The 20,917-nt window shown below is 35.0% G+C and overlaps 2 protein-coding genes across 2 annotated transcripts in view; both read left to right on the top strand.

The window, feature by feature from the left end:
- Positions 1-6,053: 6,053 nt before the first annotated feature.
- Positions 6,054-17,804, top strand: LOC145248662 (uncharacterized). Its single transcript, XM_080110330.1, has 3 exons — positions 6,054-6,674; positions 12,473-12,540; positions 17,019-17,804. Exons 1-3 carry the CDS (start codon positions 6,547-6,549, stop codon positions 17,339-17,341), a joined length of 519 nt encoding a protein of 172 aa, XP_079966456.1. The 5' UTR covers positions 6,054-6,546; the 3' UTR covers positions 17,342-17,804.
- A 2,841-nt stretch (positions 17,805-20,645) lies between these two features.
- Positions 20,646-20,917, top strand: part of LOC145248900 (putative thiopurine S-methyltransferase) — a 113,257-nt gene continuing 112,985 nt past the window's right edge. The window contains exon 1 of the mRNA XM_080110675.1: positions 20,646-20,781. The gene's annotated coding sequence lies outside the window, so the exon portion shown is untranslated. The remainder of the gene's footprint in view (positions 20,782-20,917) is intronic.

The following is a 20,917-nucleotide window of genomic DNA, read 5'->3' as shown; positions in this document are numbered from 1 at the left end:
GTCAACGGGCAACCGGTATCTCCGAAGACGAAATCTCTAGACGATCACAGAAGATCCGGCCTTGTGGACATTGCAGCAAAGACGATTCCACCAACGCACTGAAGAAGGGCCTACTGGGTGACACGACGTACCGGCGGGTTTCTAATGGGTAGGGAGAAGGATCTGTGTTGGTAGTAGATCTCTCCTTTCTCTGCTTCCTCCTGTTTTCTGCGGCTCTATGGAAAACTACACCAACGTTGTCACTCCTGATTGAGTAGAATTAGGAATAGAGCGCTCCTTGCTCTGTTTGCACATTGCAACGAAAAATAAAAAATCAGTCAGACTTGGTAGAAAACCCGCACCCACTGGACTCTACTGGTTCCCACTGGCCGACACTGCCCAGCAAAGGAAGCCAGGTGATTTCATTTTAGCCACGGCCGCCCATGCCCGCTATTCGTCAATGCCAGCAGAGTCATAACAACAGCCACAAATGACTATGGCTGTCCGTCAACGACCACAGACACCTGTGAATGCCAATAGTTGTGGTCCTCTGTCACACAGCATCCACTGGCGGACATTTTTTTTTTTTTTTTTTTACAAAAGGGTCACCACTTATCAAGGCCCGGATGCCACTAGAGGATAAGGGTTAATGAATGTACAGTAGTCAATGAGACAATATCATAGTAATCATTAATAGTGAAAATTTGGTAAATTGGATTACTTAAGGGGACCGTTCATCAAGAACTTGTTTGCATTGGACTTGAAGATGACCATATTGTAGTCAGCTGGAAAGCAGGGAAACAGGAGAAAGTCTCACGGATGTGCACTTCTAAGAAAGAAACTTTGTTCAGGGAATCTACGTTTAGGTTTAGTCACAGATAAAGAGTGGGGGAAATTATGGATAGTGGTTTCAGCTAGACGAGTGTTTTTTGGGGAAAGTTTGACCATAGATTGGAGCTCAGACGAGCATTTGCCATGAACATGATAAGAGCTATTAGTATACATAATCTTCATGTGCAAATCTGTTTCAACATTTCACTATCACAACAGATCATGAAAATGCAAAACGATTATTCAAGTAATAATAGTTTCCTTTCAGAAATACATACATTTCTTTGCGCCAGATAATCATATTTTCATTTGTTTTCAGGTGTTCCGGTAAAACAATTTCATTGAAGATTTGCTTTCATTTATTTTTTTTTTAAGATTGCATGTTCTGATTAATAAATCCTTAACAAACCATTCATTTCTTTCAGCTTTCAAGTTTTTAATGAATAACTGTTTTTAAGTTAAGTGTTGAGCCATTATGTGGAAGAGTGCTGGGCCCATAACCTGTTTAGTGTTGAGCAATTATGTTGAACAAAGATGGCAGTAATAAATCAAATCGGCAAAAAATCAATGCAGTTACGATCTCGAGTGTTGAGTAATTCTTAATAACAAAGATGGCGGCAAAGAATCAATGCAGTCACGATTCAGTCATTTCAAAACAGGTTGACAGTGAACTGACTTGAATCCAGATTCAATATTTTTATAATAAGGTTGATTGTCTTAACCGTAATTTATAAATAAGATCGTCGAAATCATTGAGTTCATACCTCCATTATTAATCAAAAACATTTTAACAATAACATCTCTTTGTGTCAAACATTTTGTGGTAGTTTATCCAAAATCAATATTTTACGTGATTCACATATGATAATGTGCCAGATAATCATAGTTTAATTTGGGAGGGAGGGGGGGGGTTCTCTTAACGAATCTGTTTTAGATTTGTGCCATATTTCCACCAGACAACGCTAGTACATAGATCCTGCTTTTAATAAATAATCTAATAAGAGTCGGTCTTAACAGTCTATGATAAGACTAGCCTTAATATTATGATAGAATACCCACTGTTTCTCAGGAAAAAAAACAAGTAAGCCAATCTCTGAATGAGAGTGGGTTCCTTTGTAAAGGGGTAAAAATATTAGGTTGTCATCATACCGTATGAATCTGAAGATTCTATTGTTGGCATTGGTTTCCCAGATATTTTTCTGGTCGGAATTATTTTTAGAAAGACATCAGGTACTTACAAGAAGGACCGCATGAAGATTGCCAACATTCTAAGTGAAAGTGATTTTTGTGAAACGAACTAGATTTGAACTCGGATCACCCAGGTTGTCAGTCTATGTGGTTAACCACTGAACCACTGTCACCTCCCAAAATATTAGGTAAAAATATTCAATCGATATAATATTTTGGTGCTTCTGCATTAACTGACTCTCGGGTCTGTTTGGCTGCTGGCGAGTATAACTGGAAAAGGTCGACCGAGCTTTCCTCAAATTTTTACGAACGCACTGCCTGTTTTTAGCTAATACAAATCTATGAAGGCTACTACTTTTTATAAATTGGAAAGAATTAAAAATTAAAGCGCTTCTACACTCTTAAGACAAAATTTTGTGGTTGATAAATGGAGTTTTCAGATTTAAAAAAAAAAATGGTTTTTACTGATCATTTTGTCAATTCTAATAAATTACAATGTTAACTTTCAAATTATGCAGTCGAAATTACCCGAATGTTACTGAATTATTTAAAAAAAAAAAAACTTTAACCTGTTAGCAGGTGAAAAATTGCGGCCATCTTGTTTAAATCAAAACAAAAAATTAACCCTCCTTTTGAACAACCTGTGTCTTACGATCGTTTTCATCAAATTCTATTTTTTATTTTCTTTAATAAATAATTTTCTACCTCATCGATTTTCGTATTTTTTGGGAGATAATCATCTTATAAATATGAGGAATACCTAGATACCATTGTTTTCATATGAAATTCAGTATTACGCTTTCCGAAATTTCGCCCCAATAATGTAGAAGTGCCAAAATTAATTTTAATCGTAGAGGTTAGGATTAGGGTTTAATGTTTGGGGTTAGGGTTAGGGTTTAATGTTTGGGGTTAGGGTTAGGGTTTAATATTTGGGGGTAGGGTTAGGGTTTAATGTTTGGAGTTACATACATGTATGTAATTTTATTTATTGTATTTCCCTGTTTTTCCTGTTTAGCATTGTTATTTTCTCGTAGCGGTTTAACGTTTTCGCGATCTGTCGCTCCCAATTATTCCCGTCAGCGACCGAGCGCACCCGAGAAACTTTGTGGAAACCACGAGTCGGTAAATGCAGAAGTATCAATATTTCTCCAAAATATAAACAAACGTATGAGAACATGATAAACAAATTGCAGGTCGCAGGAATCTTAGAGGGAATCGAAAAAAAAAACAAATATGTTCACATCTACGTAATTATGCATGTATGTACACCTTCCAACATTACGTTGCATTTATACCAAACTATTAAAATGAATTGTTAATTGTTATGATTTATATGTGTCCCCCTCTCAACAATCGCTGGATCTGACACAGAGTCGAGCTTAATGTAGTGGGTAGCGATTTCTTCACGACTACTAAAACTCTGTCTTCTTGTTTGTTTGTCTCCATACACACCACATGACATTACCAGGGTTGGCATCATCTACTTAAGCAAAGTTACAATACAAATGACAAATTATTTATGTTATCTCAAAACGATGGCGTCATCCATTAAAACAAAGGCCATAGATGAACCAAAATGTCAATTTTCCCCTTAACTGTTCTGATGATATAATAACGTTATATATATAACTTTTATTCCTCATCTTTATATATATATATATATATATATATATATATATATATATATATATATAGAGAGAGAGAGAGAGAGAGAGAGAGAGAGAGAGAGAGAGAGACGCTCGGCGTTGCCCGCTCGTACAATACGCTAAAACATGACATTTTAATTTATGCAGATTGCGCATGTATTATTATAGAATCAGTCGTTTATTGAATACTAGCCTGAGTGTCCGGCGTTGCCCGGGTGTTTGGATGTGTGTGTTGAGCAAAAAAAAAGAAGAAGAATGTGGTAGTAGGCAGGCAGGCTCGAACCCATGACGTGAAGGCGGAAAAGAAATTGAAAGAAAATCTAATGTCTTGCCGCTACTCCATGACGCGACCGGAAGTTCAGAGCGTTATAATTAAGCAAAGTCAATCCAACCGATACGATGACTTGCAAAAATGGCTTGCAAAAATCGATTCCTCCTTGTAGAAAACGGTCCAGTTGAGAGTAAAGGAATTTATATTTTGGGGCAATTTTTCGATATTTATCGTCCGAGACATCCAGCTTCGAAATGATACCGATCTCGTGAAAATTTGTCGCCTCTGTCGAAAGTTTTAATGTGTGTGTGTGTGTGTGTGTGTGTGTGTGTGTGTGTGTGTGTGTGTGTGTGTGTGTGCGTGTGTGTGTGTGTGTGTGTGTGTGTGTGTGTGTGTGTGTGTGTACATGAGTACGATACAAATCATTCTGATAGTGGCTTCGTAGCTGTCGAACTATTCCCTATTATTCTACGAGTTCCAGAGTGTGTTTAAAGGGGTTACTTTTCCCCCTGCTCTCTCTCTCTCTCTCTCTCTCTCTCTCTCTATCTATCTCTCTCTCTCTTTCTCTTTTTATCTCTCTCTTTCTCTCTTTATCTCTCTCTCACTCTTTCTCTTTCTCTCTCTCTCTCTCTCTCTCTGAATGTATTTCCCTTCGCTAATGGTTCTTATTACAGTCCGTGCATGCGTGTGTTTGTGTGTGTATTCGGTTGAGCATGCGTCTGACAATGCGATAACATTTCTTCTTCTTCTTCTTCTTCTTCTTCTTCTTCTTCTTCTTCTGCTTCTTCTTCTTCTTAACCTTCAATTTTTTAATTATCAGTTCCTTTTTGTTTTGTTTTCTTTTTCTTTCTTACACAATTTAATTGTGTCGGAGTATTCTAAAATATATTTTATTTTTAGCACGTTACTTTTTTGGGACGGTAGCCTATTTTTAAATTATACGACTGTGGCCTATGCCCTGCGTAATCTGTAACGTATGTACACACACATGCACACAAACATATGTAGATAATCATTGGAAGAGGAATGAGTTTGCTAACTAATCTGTACTTTCATCTAACCTTTTGATAAACAAATCAGGCTATAGGACTGTATTTAATCTGAAAATTGTACTGATACGCAGAAGTTCAAGTGCAATGTGAACAGACATCTTGCTGCTAAACTCCCTACATAGTACCCTTGCAACTTAGGTCCTTGATAGTAGCCCCCCTACATCAAAGTGGCAACGTGCCTTGTTTGGGGTAAAAATGTAATAAAAAAATCCTACCTAAAAAAATATCACCGTCCGTCTTCTGCATAAGTCCCCATAACATATATAACATAAGTACAGAATATTTGCCATACCCAATTGCTTCATTTATATCCAATTGCTTCATTTATTTATAACTAAACACCTTTTTGTTTACTTTTATGATCCCGGGCAGCACTGGGTAGCCCTGCTAGTATATATATATATATATATATATATATATATATATATATATATATATATATATATATATATATATATATATATATAATTGCCTGTACCTGCCTTAGAATTGATATAGACAATAAATACAGAATTACTTTTAATGTTTGCTTTTTAATTCCTTATTTGGGGGCATGGTTCGATTTCGGTGATACCTCTCTGAATAGGAAAGTTTGCCCAACCAAAAGTAAATAATATATCCGCGTTATTAAACCTGTTGCCCGGTATATATATTCTATAATTCAGATATGGAGGGTGGAGGGGAATTATTAATAGTGTTTTCAGATAGACGAGTGTTTTTTGGGAAAGTCTGACGAGGGGGACCATAAATTGGAACTCAGATGAGCACTTGACATGAAAATAACGATAAAGCAGAGACAGGCTCGCAACGTCTCTTTTGTGAGAAATAGGCTTGCGAATCAGTTTTCCTGCTAAACAATTTGGTCACACACTGATTAATCAGCTTGTAGGGCGCATTGATTTCATCTGTCCCCTAAAGAACTTCATCTGTCCCCTAAAGAATTTCATCTGTTCCCTAAAGAACTTCTTTAGAACTTCTTTAGCCCCTTTAGGGATCATGGTCGGTCATCAGAGAGAACCCAGGAGACATCGAAAAAAGATTAGCCCCCCTCCTCCCCTCTCTCTTTCTCTCTCTCTCTCTCTCTCTCTCTCTCTCTGGCACTGCCCAACTTTCTGCCACTGAAATAAACCTTTTTCGTTGTTGTTTTAAAAGAGGTTTTGTTTTTCCTTCCGTGTTACACTTTCATTTACTATTAACAAACATAGAGGTGCATCTCGCATATCTAAATGACAACTGACCAGAACTAGATATTACGACAATATGCACAGTTTAAAGCAAAACAGATTATACGAATAAAAATCAGAACAATTTTTTTGTTGTTGTCCATAAGTTTGTTGCTTCATGGCGTCGCACGATCAACTCACGTGACGTCGTGCGTAATTTCTCTGTTTCAATCAATTGAAAATTTGAGATAAACGCGGCGCTCAAATTTTAACGTATGTCTTTCTTTTTAAAAATTAAAAAAAAATAACGGATAAAAAATATTCATAGTTAACTGCGATTTGTAATATTAATGGAAACATAAACTGCATCTATATCTATAATTAAGTAGTGTCCAAGTCATAATCCAAAACTTTTAATGCTTACTAGACGTAAAGCAAATAAAACAGAAACTAAAGGAAATACAATGGAAGATAAACGGCTTTACAATGCGAGACATTCAACCCGGAAGCAGATATGCAGTATCAACCGTGACTCTTCTGAAAGGTAAAACACGACAGTTCTTAATAACTGCAGGCTTTTTTATTACTTGAACCACTTTACAACGTCTTCAGATGTCGTATGACTATTTGAGATATTTGTGATATGACATTTTGATCGGGCCTTATTTTGTTCAAGTTGAACATTGCCATGCGCAGTACGTCCATCACTTAGATTAGATTAAAGAGTTCCAGTGTTAAATTATACCATCATTTTTTGGTCTGAATACACATCCACAACGTCCCTCCAGCTTTTTCCAGTTGCGATCAAATGTCTTTTAATTATTTGCTTCCAGTTCATGCTTGGTCTTTCTCTTTTGCTTTTATCATGGGAGTTCCATTGGAGCACTTGGTTGGCAATTCCCTCTGGGGCGAATTTTAGATATGTCCGAGAAAGCGTAGACGTCGTTTGCAGATTATTGGCGATACTACCTGCTGGTTAGTGCGGTCTCTGACTTTTTGGTTAGTAGTTCGAGCGCTTCATTTCATTTCCGGGAATCTTAGAAAGATTCTCGAGATCAAATGAAGCGATTAGGATCAAATTGAAATCAAACGAGTCTAATTTTGGTACTTCTGCAGTTTAAAGTCCGTTTTTTTCGTGTGTCCCGCTCGGAAACGCCCGACGAAAACGGAAACCGCCGGATTATACCGAATGAGTAAAGAGAGACGCAAGCGAGCAGACGATAAAAATTGAAAGAAAAAAAAAGAAAGGAAAGGAAATAGTTTAAAAGGAAAAGAAAAGAAAGGGCAGTGTATCATTGCGCTTCTTCAAGCAACAAGTCTTGTGACAAGGAAAGAAAATGAATAATTCCAATATAAACACCCCAACCTCACCATGTTAAGAACGGCTTTCGAATAAACACCCTCCAAACCTCGAAAGCCGTTCTTAACATGGGGAGGTTGGGGTGTTTATACTACGCTGAGGCAGGTCGTAAAAAATACCAAAATAACTTTCCATATATATATATATATATATATATATATATATATATATATATATATATATATATATATATATATATATATATTTGTTCAGTGAACAAATATATATATATATATTTTGTATGTTGTTCACTAATTCAAAGAGACAAGACTTTTATTCCCTACCCCCCCCCCAAAAAAAAAAAAACACAGTTGCTATAAAAATAAATAAAACAGTAAAATTTATGAAATTATTACCGCAGGTTGTTTGTTTTATTTTCTTTCTTTTTTTTTTTTATTGACTTCCGTTCGGTCGGTATAATCCGACGGTTTTCGCCGTCTAGCGGGCGTTGCCGAGCGAGACTAACGGAAAACGGGCTTTAAACTGCAGAAGTACCCTAATTTTCTCTCCTGACTTATTTTGAGACTGCAAGTTCCACTCCATATAGCAGCGTGGACAAAGCGTAGCTGTTGTAAAATCTTAATTTAAATCAGTACCACATTGCCACAAATGGGAAAGGCCAGGTTCATTTCCTTTCGTCTAAAGCGTTCTCTCTCGGGGAATAATGTTGAGGAGATGTGGATAATTTTTAGTACTAGCAATATGTGCCCACGAAGTGTTCTACCTCCTCCAAGTCAAGTATAAACTCGTCCATGTGGCATATATTGCCCAAGTGGGGTGGTAATTACGTAACAATGTCTGGTACTTCTGCAGTATAATGATCGGGCTATCGTCGGAATAGTTCGGGCAGTTTATGGGAAGGGTCGGAAGGTGCCGAAATGTTGAGCGTTTTAACCATAATACAAAAAAAAAAAAAGGTCGGTATTTGTGCATCCTAGAACCAGACTTAACTCCGCGTTCGCTCGGCTTTCTCCGGATCATGACGTCATAGCCGTATAATTCCGAGCATCGCCGATGAAATCATAACAAGGATACGTAGAAAAAAATACCAAGATTTTATAAATGTAGAAACGTCAACAGAAAACAAAGCAAAAAATGCCGTAATTTAAAAAAAAAATTATTAACTGTGTGAAGAAAAGTTGGGTTTTTTTGTTTGTTTGCTTTTTTTTTTTTTGTCAAATAAATAATGTTAAGCCATTTTTTTTTTATCAAATAAATAATTTCAAGCAATTTTTTTGTCAAATAAATAATTTTAAGCAATTTTCTTTTCAAATAAATAAGTGTTAGCAAATGTCTTTGTTGTTGTTGTTGTTGTTGTTGTTGTTGTTGTCTAACAAAAGTCGCCGGGTTTTTTTTGTTTTTTTTTGCCGATTCGACTGGGAATAGTCGGAATCTTTTTTCTTTTTTTTTCCGATGCCAGGAAAATTTCTTTAGGAAGATGTTTTTGTTTTTTTTTTGTTTTGTTTTTTTTCCTCAAACTTTTGGCTGGCACCAGACAACGGCAAAGTGAACGGAGAAGAGATAGCGGACATGTAAGGAAGCTCAGCAGTCAGCACCAACTGGACAGCTTTCGGCGATCTGAGTTAATATGGAGACAAATGAGTCGCTACCAAATGTTTACCTTCCCATAAACTTTAAAAGATAGGTGTCCAAAAGCTCCCAACTGGTTCCGCATTCAATTCTTGTCTGCTGTTCGGGTGCGCGCATGCCCGTCAGGTTTAAACACAGCGCGCAGCGTTGTGATTGGCTGATTGCCATGTTACGTCAGACAGCAGCTAAACCTGAGCTGTTGATGTGTTCCGGGGAAAGCCGAGCGAACGCTGAGTTACGTCTGGTTCAAAGGATGCACAAGTACCAAAAATTCATAAAGTATTTGTTTGCTATCTTTGGCTTATCGTAAACCACTTGGGCGATTCTGACGATAGCATAGTTCTTATACTGTATAAGTACCCAATGTTTTATAATCACGCAATTTTAGGGATCAAAGTCGTTAGTTCTTGGATTGTATTTACGATGAGATTCTTTTAGTCTTGAACATAAGAAAATCATTTGAATTATTCTGATTACCCTTTTTGGTATTTATATATTATTTGATTCGGTATTTTGTGACTTAGGCGCGGGCGTAACCGACTATTGTCGAGAACCGACGGAAAAACACAATCGGTGATCGGAAACGCTGGGAAACTTAAATAGCAATAGTTATTCAAAGTGTAAACAAAATTCAACAAAAAATAATCAACAACAGCTTAACCTTAATTTTAATAAATGATTATATTTTTTGTGGTTTTACATAACTTCAATTGAGTATGTATCAATAAGCTCCCGGCTGGTTCCGCATTCTCTCTTGTAGCTATCGGTCGCATCCGCGATCAGCGTTTGGCCTTTTCCGTTGGTACTCGTCAGCAGACGGTTGCGTCTGCGCCAACGTCACAAAAACCTGGGTAAAATAATGTATAAGCACTCAAACGCAACCGACTGCTGGCGAGAACCAACGGAAAAAGTCGAATGTTGATCGCGAACGCAACTGACAGCTGATGAAAACAACGCAAGAGAGAATGTGGAACCAGCCAGGAGTCGATACATACTGCAGAATTGAATTTACCTGGAGACCAAAGTTTGGAAACAACCAGTTTGTCTCCTTCATAAATCACATTGCCGAAAGCTACTCGGTTAGGAATATTCCTTCCACTTCCTCTACCCCATCTACTTCCTCTCTGGTATTGAGGGCCTTTCAGTAGTTGTCAAAAAAAAAAAAAAAAGAAGATGAATAATTATTTTTGCAAATTTATAAAAGAAAAACGAAAATAAATTTAACCTTTCTTTGATAAAAAAAATATATGAAACTAAAAAAAAATATTGTTCTAGAAGTTTTCTTACAAAAAAAAAGGTGCTCATTTATTATTATTATTATTGTTGTTGTTGTTATTATTATTATTATTATAATAATAATAATAATAATAATAATAATAATAATAATAATAGAGCCAATTCTCTATTGATTATGACTTGGCTATGGCCTTCGCGATTTTTATAACCCTTTTACAATGGTCTAGTTTCAGACCATCTATTACGTTGGAAGCAACGGAAGTAGTGATTTCTGTGCGCAACGACAGCGGCACATTATGGGTAAAACCATGGTTAGCTGTTTCGTTTCTGTTGGAATTTTTGGAAGGATATGTAGATGTCTATGCCGACGATTAACCAATCAATCAAGTCTGATACTACAAAGGTATGTTTTTTTTTAAACATGGAACACAGAGTTATTTAAGATATAAACGTTGGGAAGCTATCACAATCAGCCTTAGAGTATCGATACACTGTACGATGGAAAGGGATATCTGAAAACTTATTAGATTTTGTTTTTTGGGGGGAGTATACTATACACATAGATTCGAAAAAGTTGTAAAAAACAAATATATAACAAATAAATGTTATCAGAGGCAAGATAAGTTACTTTTCTACCTAACTGGATAAGTTGTTAATGTTTTCATTTAATATAAAATGCTTACTCGGTTCGAAAAAAAATGCAGTGTTTATCGGTATATTTGAAAAAGACATATAGCGGCGAGCTCATTGTAAGGTGCGTTAAGTTTGGGAAAATGAGCCCAAACTAAAAAGTTATACAAAATACTGTTAGAAACTCACTCAATATATGTTATTGTGACATAGGCTGACATATATATTCGGTGGGTTTCTAACCATATTTTGTATAATTTTTTATTTTGGACTCATTTTCTTAAACTTAACGTATTAAACAGCGAGCTAGGCGCTATTTGTCTTTTCCAAATATACTGATAAACACTGCATTTTTTTTCGAACCGATTAAACATTTTACATTAAATAAAAACACTAAAAACTTATCCAATTAGGTAGCAAAGTAACTTATCTGGCCTTTTATAACATTTATTTGTAATATATTTGTTTTCCTTTTTGACAACTTTTCGAATCTATGTGTGTAGAAAACAAACGCTTATGTCCAATATATAGTAGTGATTTCAAAAGTAAAAATGAAAATATGACTTGGGTACCATCAGCTAGAATAAAAACCAAAGAATTTAACGCTCCGGCCTTAGGCGTTACCGTTTAAGCTATCGTTAGATGGATAAGAAATAGTTCAAATTTAACCGATTTTAATGTATAAATGTATATTTGTGTATGCACAGAGAAGCACTTTTAAGTCGACTTACGTCTGCCGTGTTCCAATTTTTTTTACCTCTCATCAACTCTTTTTACCAGCCAAAGACCAAATTAAATTTGTTCCACAGGTCCAAGTGGCCTATACATCAAGTTTCAAAACTGTAGACAAAAAATGATGGAGGAGTTTGGTAGAGACCGTCCCGCAAACAGACCAAGTCGCCTTTTTATCGCTTTTTATCGCTTTTAACTATAATGACAGTTATTGTTATTTTTTACTAATGAGATAAGCAGTTGCTTATATATATATATATATATATATATATATATATATATATATATATATAAATGACAAAAATGTATATGCCAAAATTCATGATGTTGACCATCTTATAATTTATTCGTTTAAAGCAGTCGATTTATACAATTCTTGAACGTATCTGTTTCATAGCACAAAATCAATCACTTAATTATTATATCAATCAGTGAATCTATTATGCCCTTAACTCGTCAGAAGAAATAGCAACAGTCAATCCGTTAAAAGGAATTGAAATGTGATTTGACATGGTGAAAATCCGAAAATTGGAAAAGAAGCTTCAGTTACCTTTACATTTTTCCATTACGCCATATTGAATAAATAAATAAATATATATATATATATATATATATATATATATATATACATACATATATATATATATATATATATATATATATATATATATATATATATATATATATATATATATACAATTGTTAAATAAAACTACTAAATATTTTTTAATTATTACATAAAATGTAATATTAGAGATAATGATTAATTCTTTTTGCTGATTCTTTTGGAACAGTTCCAGAGATACACAAATAAATCACCAGCATCCCTTCAATTCCACCGATTCTTCTTTGGATAAAAAGCGTAAGTGAATTATATAATACGTTATCAAATAATTTTGCTAATCGTCTATCGTCTTTTTGGCTAATTATTGCTTTAGTTGTGCATCATATATATATATATATATATATATATATATATATATATATATATATATATATATATATATATATAAATGTATATATGCATATGATGATTGCAACGTCTTGTCAGACGAGTGCCACTCCCTCAGACATTTAAAATCCATGAGCCCAAATGCCTGAGGGAGTATCTATACAAATATGATGTTACAGAGTCTTAGCTTTGTACGACAGCTAAGTCTCTCTCTCTCTCTCTGTTCAAAATGTTGAGATCAAGCAACAAGCAAGAGCAAGATAGCCAGCAACAAATTAAACTGCAGACCAGCTTAATGCGGGTAATGGTCTTCCACTTTATGGTTTTTTAAATCAGAGATTTGCTTCTCCTAGAAAGGTTGCCTTCACCACGGCTTACGGGAGCCCTTTCCACCCCAACATACATATATATACATATATACATACATATATACACCTATATACACATATATATACATATATGCATATATAAATGTATATATGCATATATATACATATATACATACATATACATATATATACATATATACAAATGCATGTACACATATATACATACATGTATATACATATATACATACATATATATACATATATACATGCATATATACATGATGATTGCAACATCTTGTCAGACGAGTGCCACTACCTCAGATAATGAGAGCCCATGAGCCGAAAATGACTTTAGTCCTGCCGGCAAAATTCACACGCACTAGCAGACATGACACTGAAGACGGTCACTGGTATACATACATATATATATACATTCACGCATACATACATATATACACATACATACACATACACACATACATATAATCCACATATATGCATACAAACATACACATTACATATACGCATACATACACATACTTATACATACATAAACATACACAAGACGGTCATTGGCATACATATATATATATATATATATATATATATATATATATATATATATATATATATATATATATATATATATATATATAAATGCATAATATGTTTACTATATCCATGTGTGTTTTTATATATTTCTTTTTAATTATAACATTATACTTAATTTTTCTATGATAAATAGGTGGTTTTCTTTGTACCGATAGGCCATTTTTTTATTTAGGAACAATTATTTATTACCGCTTCCTGTCACGTGACCAGTGTTTCCAATTTAGCGGTTTTCCTGCTAGATCTGGAGATTTCGTTTGCAATCTAGCGGAAAATTCTAGAAAATCTGGAGATATTTGGCACCCACACTCCCGCAATTTTAGATTAAAAAATAAAGAAAAGCGCTTGAAAATACTTTAAAACATAAAATACACTCATTCATGTAAGTAAAAAAAGTAGCATTTATTGCCTTTGGTAACAATTATTTATTGATTATTTGTTTTTCAATTTTTTTCGGCTAACCATTCTTAAATCCCGCTATAAAATTGATTTTTCCAAGTACATTTTGGGTGGGGGGCATTCCAACCTCCGAAGTTTAGTTTAAAATACGATCTAAGCAACCCCGCTTAATTTAGAAGTATTTAGTCGAAAATTGTAAAAAGCAAGAAACGACAGCAAAAAAAAAAAACTTATACCAATACAGTAGAATTTAATTATCTACCAACCTAAATGCTTTTAACATGCTAAAACAAAGTTTTTTTTTTTTTTCTAATTTCAAAATATGTTGCACCATTATTGTGATGTTTAATTTGCAGTATATTTCAATTTAACTTTTATTATAAAAAGTTTGAGTTTATGATTTGTTTCTTGCAAAAAAATACGCTCTCTGAAAAAGCAGGTAAATTAACCACACGTGTCCGCTTTCCTGTCAAATATTCATCGAAAATGGTAGGTACAGACAAAATGAATGCCGACGCTCAAAGTGTATAAACATTTTGACCCCTCCCTTTACTTAAAAATTCACCAAAAATCCGGAAATTAACCAATTTTAATGAAAATTTCAGTATTTATCAAATAATGATCGGAGAATATAATGAATGAATTATTTTTACTTAACTCTCAGTGAAAATGTTTTATTTTCTTTAAACAAAAAATACCTTTACTAAAGTTATGGTTTTCAGTAGTAAATAAAAACGCAAGAATTTATTTTTGCTTTTTTTTTTTTTGTAATTTGTAACAATAAAAATAATTTTTACAGGAACATTACGAAAAAAGCCCCTAAAGTCCGTATTAATGAATTCGATATAACTCGAAGAAAAATGAATTTCTCGCATACTATTCAAGAAATTAAAGATTCAATTAGATTCCTATTTCAGTCACCTAAATTATTTAGGGTGAAATAAGTTTAGGAATTTATAGCCAAACCTAAATATTTTTTTTGCTTAAAAAAATAGCATTAATACAGTAAGTTAGGTAAAATTTGCATAGAATGCTCTGCTTTACGGTTGTTGTAAAAATGGAACGGAAATTTGAATTTCGTTCCCTTTTAAATTCGATACATTTTTACATTACGTCCAACTCATCAATCACATTCGACACGTCAACTTTTATAGCTTTTCGGGTATGCTGACAGGGTTAGGGGTGTCTATTCCGAAAGCCGTTCTTAACATAGGTAGATTGGAGTGTTTATTCGTTGTAAACGTACCCGACAACCTATAAATGTCGACATTTTCAATGTGAATGGTAAGCTGGGCTTATGTAAAAATAACAAAGAGATATACCAAACTGACTTTTTCGTTTAAAAATGGAATTATTTCCCTTTCGTTATTAACTTTTTTTTTTTTTTTGTTTTAAATATTTTGTTTTTATATACATAAAGTACAATTGTTGAATGTTACTGTTTTGATTATATTCGTTTGGGGGGCACAATTAAAAAATTAAGAAAGATTAAAACGGAGCGAAATTTAAGTTTCCGTCCCATTTTTTACAACAACCGTAAAACAGCGCATACTCAGCAAGTTTTATTGTAATTTATAAGCATAATGTTGAAACACTAAATCAACATTTTATTTTTTTTTTTTTTTGCATAATTAATGATGGAAGTATTTTTCTGTTTATTTTCTGAATATCTGTTAAAAAAAAATAATTTGTACATGAGTAAGTTAATGGAATCCATATTAAATAAAGAAGTAGTAAACCACCTCAGCAGAAATAACCTTCTTAGTGACACACAATATGGTTTCTGTTCTGCTAGACCTACAGCAGATGTGTTAACGGTTATATCTCATAGGATTAGTGAATCTCTCGACAAAGGCTTCCTTTCTAGGGCAATTGCTATTGACATATCAAAGGCCTTCGATAAGGTATGGCATAAAGGCGTACTTCACAAGATTTCCAGCTACAGTATAACTGGAAATGTTTTCTCAATTATTAAATCATTTCTCTCTGATAGGCTCATAAGAGTAGTGGTTGATGGGCAGAAATCAGAGGCCCACAGTATTAATGCTGGAGTCCCTCAGGAGTCCATCCTAAGTTCAACTCTCTTCCTGATCTACATCAATGATCTCCCAAAACACATACTAAAATCATTCGTTGACATCTATGCTGAGGATACGACCATCTACGGAAACACATCAAAGGCCGTAAATGACAAAGTTCTCTCTGATTCTTTCTCCTCTGATCTTGAGCGTGTGGTACAGTGAGGGAAGAGGTGGCTGGTTACTTTTAATGTATCTAAAACCAAATTCCTATCTTTACATCATCAACACTCTGATCCCCATCTGGCATCAATTGAAACGGATGGCTCAATATTTAGAAGTGCACACCTTTGGAACTCTCTTCCGTTTGCCTGTTTCCCATCTGACTACAACTTGGATGTCTTCAAGTCCAATATAAACAAATTCTTGATAAACCGCTCCCTTAAGTAAGACTATCAAATCTCCATTACTAACCATTACTACGATATTATCCCATTGATTACTGTACATGCAATAACCCTTATCCCCGAGTGGCTTCCGGGCCTTGATAAGTGGTGACTACAATGTAAAAAAAGAAAAAGATTCTCAGCACACCTGAATCGTATTGTTTGATTCCAGTGATAAGTAGGGAGTCAGGACAACTGAAAACAATGCTGAGATTAGCAGAGAGCACGTAAAGCGCCTCGTATTCCCAAATGGTCACCCATCTGGTAATAACCAGACTCATCGTTGCTTAACTTCGGTGATCTGCCGAAAAACAGATGTGTCAACGTTATTATGCTACTTGCGTGCGCTTTAAAATAAGTTAAAACACCAAAAAATTTACCCAGGTAGGCAGAAGACTAACTTGACTATGATTACATTTATTTGTCATATATTTGTTTCTTAACCATTTTTTTTCGTTCTGTTGTTTATAGTAAAAAAATAAAAAATTAAAAAAAAAAACTGCTATCAATCTCAATTAGCAACGCGTGAATTATATCACTGTATTTTATATCACTGTATTTATATCACTGTATTTTAATACTTGCAGGCTGTCCGAGCGCAAATATATCAAGAGACAGAGAAAAAAAATATGACAAGACTAATTCATCCGTTTGTCGACCGCCAACAAAATACTCTAACGGATCCGAAATAGCCGCGAGTTGCATTTCTTCGACTCACAAAAGCGATGAACTCTTCAGTCCGCCCGTGAAAACGTTTCCAAAACGAGGCAATAGCAGAATGGACCAAATGATGAGCCATCTTCCCGACTACGACGAATTCCAGTCCTACATCGACGAGATGATTTACGTACCCGAAAGGAGAGGCTTTACTGACACGGGGGAACTTTTTTGTTATACCTCAGGTCTCTGATTGCGTTGCGTCTTATGCACACGTACAAAATAAAAGCTTCTTTTTTCTTTTTTTTTTACATAGGCATCACCACTTATCAAGACCAAGAGGCCACTCGATGATAAGAGTTAAAGAGTGTACAGTAGAAATTGGACAATATAGTGATCGCTAGTAAATGGAAATTCGGTAAATTTGTTAACAAGTGGAACGGCTGATCAAGAACTTGTTTACGTTAGACTCGAAGAGACAACCATATTGAAGTCAGCTGGAAAGCAGGAAAACGGAAGACAATTCCATATGCTTGCAGTTCTAAGAAAGAAGCTTTGCTCATGGAATCTACGTTTAGGTTTAAGCACAGATAAAGGGTGCTTTTACCCCTGATATATGTTTTGATCTTTTGGCTAACGTACACAAGTGACACCCCCATAGCGAAATACGCATCAGCTCCGTTGTTGTACGCAGCGCATTTCAGGGAGCGTTCATTAATTTGAAAAGAAAGGAAAGAATTTTGGCGTGTGTGGCCTTGTTTTTTTTTTATTGTTATTTTGGCTTGAACTTTGTGCTTTTCGAATTATTTATTTATTTATTTATTTATTGGGGGGGGGGGCTGGATATTTTTTGGCCGGAGATTACAGTTATTTTTAATTTTAATTTTTGAATAAAAAATAAGTTTGGAATAAAAATAATTATTAAAACAAAAACAGTCGTGTTTTCGTCGAGTAAGTTTTTTTTTATTATTATTCAAGGAAATAAAAGGTTCTCTTGCACCAATTTCCCTGTTAATAATTACCTATAACTATAATCTCCGGCCCAAAAGAAGATATATCCCCCCACCCCCAAAAATATATAATAACAAAATAATCTGAAAAGCGCAAAGTTCAAGCTAAAATAATAATTAAAAAACATCAAGGCCAAACACGCCAAAATTCTTTCCTTTCTTTTCAGATTGATGAACTTTTCCTGAAACGCGCTGCGTACAACATCGGAGTCGATGCGTATTTCTCTATGAGGGCTGGCTTCACTCGTGTACGTCTGCCGATATTTTTTTTAGATTTCATTTTTCTTTGTATATGATGAAAAAAAAAAGAGCTAAATCAAAACTTTCAAGTTTCCAGGCAGAATTTATAACTATGTAGCCATTGTCAAACGTGATAGCGGTTTAAAAAGACGATGTCGCGGTCAGCTGAAAAGCTGACTCAGGACAGTGAAACATGACACCGAGCTGATCCTGAGCCCTCGCCTCTACGGGGTTTGCCGCTGGAACTGCAATTGTCTAACTCTTGAATATGCTTCTGGGGTGTAGCGTCGCGCTTGATCAGCATTTGTTCGAGGCACGGCAAATTCTCTTGATGTAGCTGGATCAACTGCTTCAGGGTGAATGACGAAACGAGTACAACTACAAGCATAACCTATTCCAGCTAAACGAGTGTTTGTTCAATGAGTTAAATATGAACCGGAAAAAAAGTTGCGTTTTTTTAAGTACCCTTCATTAACCCAATCACTAACCTGAGTCCAGGCTGGTATATTACTACTACAGACTTAGCTTTTGGTCCAGCTTTTAAATCAGATAAAACTGACTTTTTGTTCAGCTTTATTCCGCCTGTATTTTTTCCATCACAAGTAGGTATTTCCAAAGTTTTCTTGTTTTATTTTTAACTGCCGTATGTTATTCGTGTGTCTACCAACTGAAGCACTACAGCAGTTCTATAATAATAACTTACCGTCTAAGCACCCATCTATGGTCAACCCTTGCCAAACTTTCACGACAAACACTCGTTTAACTGAAACTACTATCAATAAATAATTTCCCCCACTCTTTATCTGTGCCTAAACCTAAACGTGGATTCTATGAAGAAAGCTTATCTCTTAGAACTGCACGCCTGTGGAACTCTGTTTCGTTTGCCTGCTTTCCAGTTGACTACAATATGGCCGTATTCAAGTCTAACGTAAACAAATTCTTGATGAGTCGTCCCCTTAAGTAATCCAATTTACTAAATTTCCACTACTAACGATTACTACGACATTGTCTCAATGACTACCGTACACTCATTAACCCTTATCCTTGAGTGACCTCTGGGCCTTAATAAGAGGTGACTCTTTTGTTAAAAAAAAGAGTAATAAATATAATTCCTTATAATACGCTTTTTAAGGTACGCCACATAGTATAACAGAAACAGAATTTCGTAGGTCTCATTCAAAATGTAGGCCACATACTATGTTGATCCCTCGATTCCACTAGTAAATTTTGTTTAAATGAGTCCAGAGATTACGACAAAACATTGTGTAGTTATTTATTTCTCACCCACAATAATATGATGTGACACAAGGGTCAGAAATTAGGATCTGAAAAGTTAACGCCCTAAAGAAAGAAACATTCTGGTTTTAAAAAATGCATGGGCAGCCCCCCTGTCGACATTCCCCAGTAGGAGCGCTTCCGACGATTAGTAATAGACTAATCCCTTCTCAAAGGGAAAAATTAGGAAGGTGGACCCCCTAGAATTGCACATGAGCAGAGAATACCTCAGCCAACAAAGAACAAGCCATCTCAATAGTCGTCTAGATTCTGGTAGCTTTGGTTCCGAGAGAACACCCTCCCCGGCTAATGGTTGAAAAACAGAATGTTTTTGTCATAAGAAAGTTAATTTTCTTCTTTATGACGTAATATTTTTTCTTTAACCTCAAACATGGTGAGTTTATATTTTGGAATCCAACTGCCTTCAAAATTTGTCATGGTCAGACTCGTCAGTATTCCCCGATCAGCGTATTTCATGCGATTAACAGTAAATCCAAACATAGAGTTAATGCCTAAAAAGGTGGTCTTTTGAAACCGTCTATAACAGATATTAATTTTAATTCGATCAGAAATCCAAACAACGCGAATGCACTCATACTCTGACGTCATAAAGCGTCATACACCATTTTTTTTTTTTTTTTTTTACTATTAGTTGCTGAAAATAAATCATTTGACACAAACGAAGCTCTTGAATCTTGATGTATTTATTGTTTTCTGTGTAAAAAAAAAATGAAGAATTACAAAAAGGAACATGCAATAAATTAGGGTTAATTTAATTCTTACTTCAAAGCGCAAATAAAATGAACGGTAAACCAATTCATGAGACGAGATGGTCAGACTGGAAAGAGACATTTCTGATGTCTTATGAGAAATACGAGAAGCAGAAATGTCCGGTCAATTATGACTCTGATCGGGAGCAAAAATACCCGAGTAATCATGGCTCAAATCGTAAACAGAAATGCCAGCTCAATTATGATTCAGAACGGAAGCAGAAATGCCAGATCAATTATGATTTAGAACGGAAGAAGAAATACCCGATGAATTATGATTCTCACCAGGAACAGAAATGCTCAAGTAATTATGACTCCGCACGGAAACAGAAATGCCCGATCAATTATCATTCAAACAAGAACCAAAAGTATCTGATGAACGATGACACTTTCAAATGGTAAACTCATTCACTTTTAATAACAACACGTTTACTATTATCTCAACTGTTACATCATCTTTGAATTGTTGGATTTGCATCGTCTGGAGCAGTTCTGCTGGTGCATTTCGAGAGTGACCTTCTTCTCTTTTTTTTA

This window comes from Euprymna scolopes, chromosome 27 (assembly GCF_053919585.1).
Source record: "Euprymna scolopes isolate OS-2025 chromosome 27, ASM5391958v1, whole genome shotgun sequence".
NCBI lineage: Eukaryota > Metazoa > Mollusca > Cephalopoda > Sepiida > Sepiolidae > Euprymna > Euprymna scolopes.
This window is presented reverse-complemented; position numbering and strand designations above follow the sequence as displayed.

Bases quoted from the DNA above. Each gene is read 5' to 3' on its own strand.
- LOC145248662 (XM_080110330.1), top strand. From the start codon at position 6,547: ATGCTTACTAGACGTAAAGCAAATAAAACAGAAACTAAAGGAAATACA. The intron at 6,675-12,472 runs GTAAAACACGAC...CTTTTGGAACAG, and splicing joins AACCGTGACTCTTCTGAAAG to TTCCAGAGATACACAAATAA. The intron at 12,541-17,018 runs GTAAGTGAATTA...TAATACTTGCAG, and splicing joins TTCTTCTTTGGATAAAAAGC to GCTGTCCGAGCGCAAATATA.